The 7082-nt window shown below is 53.7% G+C and overlaps 1 protein-coding gene across 1 annotated transcript; it reads right to left on the bottom strand.

The window, feature by feature from the left end:
- Positions 1–1996: 1996 nt before the first annotated feature.
- On the bottom strand, positions 1997–4398 carry LOC144491120 (acetylcholine receptor subunit beta-like). The gene is made up of 2 exons (XM_078208797.1): positions 4173–4398; positions 1997–2753 (listed from the first exon to the last, which is right to left on the bottom strand). Exons 1-2 carry the CDS (start codon positions 4278–4280, stop codon positions 2604–2606), a joined length of 258 nt encoding a protein of 85 aa, XP_078064923.1. The 5' UTR covers positions 4281–4398; the 3' UTR covers positions 1997–2603.
- Between the last annotated feature and the right edge of the window lie 2684 nt (positions 4399–7082).

The raw sequence follows: 7082 nt of genomic DNA, 5'->3' as shown, positions 1-7082 counted from the left end.
GTTGTCCAGGCAATGGCCATCTCCGACAAGAGAGGATCGAACCAACTCTCCTTGACAATCAAGGGCAGAACCATTGCTGAATCGCCCCCCAACTATCAACATCCCGGGGGTTCCCATTGACCAGATACTGAACTGGGACCCAGCCGTGTAAATACAGTGGCTCCCGGAGCAGGTCAGAGGCTGGGAATCCTGCGGAGAGTAACTCACCTCCTGACTCCCTCCCAAAGCCTGTCCACCATCTACAAGGACACAAGTCAGGAGTGTGATGGAATATTCCCCACTTGCCTGGATGGGTGCGGCTCCCAACAACAACTCAAGAAGCTCGACACCATCCAGGACAAAGCAGCCCCGCTTGATTGGCTCCCCATCCACAAACATCCACTCCCTCCACCACCCACGCAGCCGTGTGGACCGTCTACAAGATGCACCGCAGCGACTCACCAAGACTCCTTCGGCAGCACCTTCCAAACCCACCACCTCTACCATCTAGAAGGACAGCAGATACCTGGGGAACATCCCCCCACCTGGAGATTCCCCCTCCGAGCCACTCACCATCCCGACTTGGAAATATATCGGCCGTTCCTTCACTGGGTCAAAATCCTGGATCTCCCTCCCTAACAGCGCTGTGGATGTACCTACACCTCGGGGGGGGGCTGCAGCGGGTTCAAGATGGCGGCTCCCCCACCGCCTTCTCGAGGGGCAATCGGGGACGGGCAGTAGGTTCTGGACCCCCCAGCCAGCGATCCCGTGAATGAAATATCTTTTCCCTCGGTGATGCAGGAACAGTAAAGGCGGCACGGGAAAGTGAATGATGGAGTTCCAAATCAAACACAAGTCACTCGGCGGGGCGGGGCAGGGGGGGCGGGTCTGTACCCCCGCTCCCCACATCCCCCCCCCCCCCTCACCACAAGGGGATCATTATTTTCCTTCCTGTCACTCAGAGGGATCCTGACATCTCCAAGGTCACCAGAGTGGTTGAGGGGGAGTGAGGGAGGAGTTGAAGGCGCGCAGACGCAGCCTGACAAACTAGGCCCCAACACGGGGGTCAAAGTTCAGAATCGCCGGGTTCTTTTCATTGGATTTGATTTATTATTGTCCGACAGTGCAGAAGAGGCCCTTCGGCCCATCGAGTCTGTTCCGATGCATGAAAGGCCCTGACCTGCCCACCTAACCCCACTTGCCAGCACTCGGCCCCATCGCCTTGAATGTTACGCCGCGCCAAGTACCGATCCGGGTACTTTTTAAAGGATGTGAGGCCTCCCGGCTCCACCACCCTCCCAGGCAGCGCGTTCCAGTATTAGAATATTAGCATCATAGAATCCCGACAGTGCAGAAGGAGGCCATTCGGCCCATCGAGTCTGCACTTGACCACAATCCCACCCAGGCCCCATCCCCGCAACCCCACGCGTTTACCCTGCTAATCCCCCTGACACTAAGGGTCAATTTAACACGGCCAATCCACCTAATCCTCACATCTTTCGGACTGTGGGAGGAAACCGGAGCACCCGGAGGAAACCCACGCAGACACGGGGGGAATGTGCAGACTCCACACAGACAGTGACCCGAGCCGGGAATCGAACCCGGGTCCCTGGCGCTGTGAGGCAGCAGCGCTAACCACTGTGGCACCCTGCATACAATGTATTAGCATACAGTGAGAAGTATTGTTTCTTGCGCGCTATACAAAGCATACCGTTCATAGAGTACATGGGGAGAAGGATTTGATTTATTATTGTCACATGTATTGGGGTACAGTGAAAAGTATTGTTTCTTGCGCGCTATACAGACAAAGCATACCGTTCATAGAGTACATAGGGGAGAAGGATTTGATTTATTATTGTCACAGGTATTGTGGGCGGCACAGTGGGTTGGCGCTGCTGCCTCGCAGCGCCAGGGACCCGGGTTCGATTCCCGGCTTGGGGTCACTGTCTGTGCAGAGTCTGCACGTTCTCCCCGCGTCTGCATACAAAGCATACTGTTCATAGAGTAGATAGGGGAGAAGGATTAGATTTGATTTATTATTGTCACGTGTATTGGGATACAGTGAAAAGTATTGTTTCTAGCACAGCATACCGTTCATAGAGAAGGAAAGGAGAGGGTGCAGAATGTAGTGTTACAGTCATAGCTAGGGTGTAGAGAAAGATCAACTTAATGCGAGGTAGGTCCATTCAAAAGTCTGACAGCAGCAGGGAAGAAGCTGTTCTTGAGTCGGTCGGTCCGTGACCTCAGACTTTTGTATCTTTTTCCCGACGGAAGAAGGTGGAAGAGAGAATGATCGGGGTGCGTGGGGGTCCTTGATTATGCTGCCTGCTTTTCCCCGAGGCAGCGGGAAGTGTAGACAGAGTCAATGGATGGGAGGCTGGGTTTGCGTGATGGATTGGGCTACATTCATGACCTTTTGTAGTTCCTTGCGGTCTTGGGCAGTGCAGGAGCCCAGACCAAGCTGTGATACACCCAGAAAGAATGCTTTCTATGGTGCATCTGTAAAAGCTGGTGAGTTTTTTTGAGAACAAAATGCGTTCCTGTTGGAATCCATCACCGGGCGTGTCGTATTGGCACCAGGGAATCGGGGAGGGTGGGAGATGGTGAAGGGGGAGTTGGCATCATCAGGCCGAGGGGTCGAAGGGGTCAGCGGGGGGCACGTTGTAGCTGGCGTCCAGGAAGATTGTGAGGGTCCCGAGTGAGGTGAAGGTGATGAAGACCCAGAGGAAGAGGCGGTCTACCACCATGGCGACGTACTGCCAGTCCTCCTTCAGCTGCCAGGGGGGAGAGGGGGGAAACAGGAAAGAAAAGAGAACACAGTGAGAGCAGGAAAAGCCCAGGCTTCATTCTTAGCCTACACCGGGGTTGGGGGAAGAGGGGGGACAAGAAAGAAAAGCCAATACAGTGAGAGCAGGAAAAGCCCAGGCTTCATTCTCGGCCTACACCGGGGTGGGGGGGGGGGGGGAGAGGGGAAACAGGGAAGAAAAGTAAACACAGTGAGAGCAGGAAAATCCCAGGCTTCATTCTCGGCCTACACCAGGGTTGGGGGAAGAGGGGGGACAGGAAAGAAAAGCCAACACAGGGAGAGCAGGAAAAGCCCAGGCTGCACTCTCGGCCTACACTGGGGGGGGGGGGGGGGGGGCGCTGTTGACTTGTTGACTGCAGTGGGCAGCACAGTCCCTCTGTCCCTCTGACTGGCAAGATTGTGGGTTCCATTCCCACCCCCAGAGACCCGGGCACCTAACCCCAGCCACGGCCTCCAGTGCAGCACTGGAGGGGGTGTCAAAGTGCCAGAGGTGCCAACTCTCGCAGGAGGCTTTAAACCAAGGACCACCCCCCCCCCCCCCCCCCCCCGATCTCAAGTCGACGCAAGACATGTCCCCACCTCGGTCGCTATTGGAAGAAAGGTTGGTTGGGGTGGGAGTGGGGCGGGGTGGGTGGGAGGAGGGAGAAGAGAACTCCGTGGAGGGCTATGGGATCTTTCTTTGCACTAAGTGGCCAGGGCCCACGTCAATGGTGGGAGAACTGGAGTGCGGACATGAAAAGAGGGCCTGGGAGTCTCAGGGGAGGACGGCTTCCGTCGTGGTCGCCCCACCGTCGGCCATGTTGCACTCTGAAATTGGTCGCCATTTTGTGGTGTCGCTCATTCTGAACCCCTTCCGCCTTCCCTCCCACCTTCCCCCTCCACAAAACCGCCACCCCTCTGGGTGCTAGGAATTATGGGTACATCAGTTCCTGGTGGCCATATTAGAGGCAGTGGTGCATGATGGGTGGTTGCCGGCGGGAGCTCAGAATTATGGGTAAATTGTCTCTCAATGCCAAATTTGAGCTGGCTTGGACACTGGTGCATGATGGGTGGTTGCAGCCAGGTGCTCAGAATTATGGGTAAATTGGCTCTCGGCGCCAATTTTGAGCTGGTTTGGGCAGTGGTGCATGATGGGTGGTTGCCGGCGGGAGCTCAGAATTATGGGTAAATTGGCTCTCGATGCCAAATTTGAGCTGGTTTGGGCAGTGGTGCATGATGGGTTGTTGCCGCCTGGTGCTTGGGAACTCTGGGTAAAGGACTGGCGGCGGCCATATTTGAGGTGGGTCGGGTCCTCGTGCATCATGGGAGGTGGTCACCAGGCACAGTGGGGTTTCTGCCTGCGGCGGCTCCCCCACCACGACGGTTATCTCAGGCCCCGCCATCTCACCGTGTCGAACTCCTCCTGTCCCTGCAGTTCCTTGGCAATGTACTTGATGGCTTCCACCGCAGCCTTGAGGTCCGGAGGCAGCACCATCTGCTGGGTGAGGCCGTTCATGTAGCGGCTTAGATCCGGGAGCAGGTGTTTAGGCGGCAAATCCACCCTGCGGGGAAGGAGGGAGAGATTGAAAATGTACCATGTCGTCAGGATGGAGGGGTGGTGAATTTGGTGAGGACCCCAGAATTCCCGGTAATGTCGCCAACCCAGAAAAAGAGAGGATCAGGCAAGCTGGGAAAGCGTTTATATGGAGTAAGGGGAAATATGAAGACATAAGGCAGCAAATTAGAGGAGTAAGTTGGAAGGAGGTATTCTCTGGGAAATGTCCTTTTTCAAGGAATGTCTGTCTAGGGTTCTACAGGACAACGTTCCGAGCAGACAGGGTGGGGTTGGTCGGTTAAAGGAACCGTGGTGCACGAAAGCTGTGCGGGACCGAGTCGTGAAGAAAAGGAAAGCGTGGAGGAGGTGGTTAAGAAGGCGTATGGTGTGCTGGCCTTTATCAATCGAGGGATTGAGTTTAGGAGTCCGGGGATAATGATGCAGCTATAGAAGACCCTCGTCAGACCCCACTTGGAGTACTGTGCTCAGTTCTGGTCGCCTCATTACAGGAGGGATGTGGAAAAGATTGAAAGGGTGCAGAGGAGATTTACAAGGATGTTGCCTGGATTGAGTGGCATGCCTTATGAGGATAGGCTGAGGGAGCTCGGTCTTTTCTCCTTGGAGAGACGTAGGATGAGAGGAGACCTAATAAAGAACAAAGAACAGTACAGCACAGGAAACAGGCCCTTCGGCCCTCCAAGCCTGTGCCGCTCCTTGGTCCAACTAGACCAATCGTTTGTATCCCTCCATTCCCAGGCTGCTCATGTGACTATCCAGGTAAGTCTTAAACGATGTCAGCGTGCCTGCCTCCACCACCCTACTTGGCAGCGCATTCCAGGCCCCCACCACCCTCTGTGTAAAAAACGTCCCTCTGATATCTGAGTTATACTTCGCCCCTCTCAGCTTGAGCCCGTGACCCCTCGTGATCGTCACCTCCGACCTGGGAAAAAGCTTCCCACTGTTCACCCTATCTATACCCTTCATAATCTTGTACACCTCTATTAGATCTCCCCTAATTCTCCGTCTTTCCAGGGAGAACAACCCCAGTCTACCCAATCTCTCCTCATAGCTAAGACCCTCCATACCAGGCAACATCCTGGTAAACCTTCTCTGCACTCTCTCTAACGCCTCCACGTCCTTCTGGTAGTGCGGCGACCAGAACTGGACGCAGTACTCCAAATGCGGCCTAACCAGCGTTCTATACAGCTGCATCATCAGACTCCAGCTTTTATACTCTATACCCCGTCCTATAAAGGCAAGCATACCATATGCCTTCTTCACCACCTTCTCCACCTGTGTTGCCACCTTCAAGGATTTGTGGACTTGCACACCTAGGTCCCTCTGTGTTTCTATACTCTTGATGGCTCTGCCATTTATTGTATAACTCCTCCCTACATTATTTCTGCCAAAATGCATCACTTCGCATTTATCCGGATTAAACTCCATCTGCCACCTCTCCGCCCAATTTTCCACCCTATCTATATCCTGCTGTATTGCCCGACAATGCTCTTCGCTATCCGCAATTCCAGCCATCTTCGTGTCATCCGCAAACTTGCTGATTACACCAGTTACACTTTCTTCCAAATCATTTATATATATCACAAATAGCAGAGGCCCCAGTACAGAGCCCTGCGGAACGCCACTGGTCACAGACTCCAGCTGGAAAAAGACCCTTCGACCACTACCCTCTGTCTCCTATGGCCAAGCCAGTTCTCCACCCATCTAGCCACTTCTCCTTGTATCCCATGAGCCTTAACCTTCTTAACCAACCTGCCATGTGGGACTTTGTCAAATGCCTTACTGAAATCCATAAAGACGACATCCACGGCCCTTCCTTCATCAACCGTTTTTGTCACTTCCTCAAAAAACTCCTCCAAATTTGTAAGGCACGACCTCCCTCTTACAAAACCATGCTGTCTGTCACTAATGAGATTGTTCCGTTCTAAATGCACATACATCCTGTCTCTAAGAATCCTCTCCAACAACTTCCCTACCACGTACGTCAAGCTCACCGGCCTATAATTTCCTGGGTTATCCCTGCTACCCTTCTTAAACAACGGGACCACATTCGCTATCCTCCAATCCTCAGGGACCTCACCCGTGTCCAAAGAAGCGACAAAGATTTCCGTCAGAGGCCCAGCAATTTCATCTCTCGTCTCCCTGAGCAGTCGAGGTATATAAGATGTTGAGAGGCATAGATCGGGTGGACTCTCAGAGGCTTTTTCCCAGGGTGGAAATGTCTGCTACGAGAGGACACAGGTTTAAGGTGCTGGGGGGTAGGTACAGGGGAAATGTTAGGGGGAAGTTTTTCACACAGAGGGTGGTGGGCGAGTGGAATCAGCTGCCGTCAGTGGTGGTGGAGGCAAACTCAATAGGGTCTTTTAAGAGACTCCTGGATGAGTACATGGGACTTAATAGGATGGAGGGTTATAGGTAGGCCTAGAAGGTAGGGATATGTTCGGCACAACTTGTGGGGCCGAAGGGCCTGTTTGTGCTGTAGTTTTTCTATGTTTCTATATTTCTAACCCCTCCCCAGGGACAACCCAAGACCGACCAACTCACAGGGGCCTTAATTCACTCAACAACCTTGGTCTCGCTCCTGCTCTGCCCAAGACCGCAAGAAACTACAAAGGGTCATGAATGTAGCCCAATCCATCACGCAAACCAGCCTCCCATCCATTGACTCTGTCTACACTTCCCGCTGCCTCGGGGAAAAGCAGCCAGAATAATCAAGGACCCCACACACCCCGGACATTCTCTCTT

This window comes from Mustelus asterias, unplaced genomic scaffold, assembly GCF_964213995.1.
Source record: "Mustelus asterias unplaced genomic scaffold, sMusAst1.hap1.1 HAP1_SCAFFOLD_4488, whole genome shotgun sequence".
Classification (NCBI taxonomy): domain Eukaryota; kingdom Metazoa; phylum Chordata; class Chondrichthyes; order Carcharhiniformes; family Triakidae; genus Mustelus; species Mustelus asterias.
The sequence above is the reverse complement of the archived record's forward strand: the minus strand, read 5'-3'. Positions and strand labels throughout refer to the sequence as shown.

What these genes read in the sequence shown, in the direction of transcription:
- LOC144491120 (XM_078208797.1), bottom strand. Translation starts at nt 4,280, where the DNA reads ATGAACGGCCTCACCCAGCAGATGGTGCTGCCTCCGGACCTCAAGGCT. An exon ending in GACAGGAGGAGTTCGACACG is followed by an intron (nt 2,754 to 4,172) that starts GTGAGATGGCGG and finishes CCCCCCTGGCAG; the next exon opens with CTGAAGGAGGACTGGCAGTA.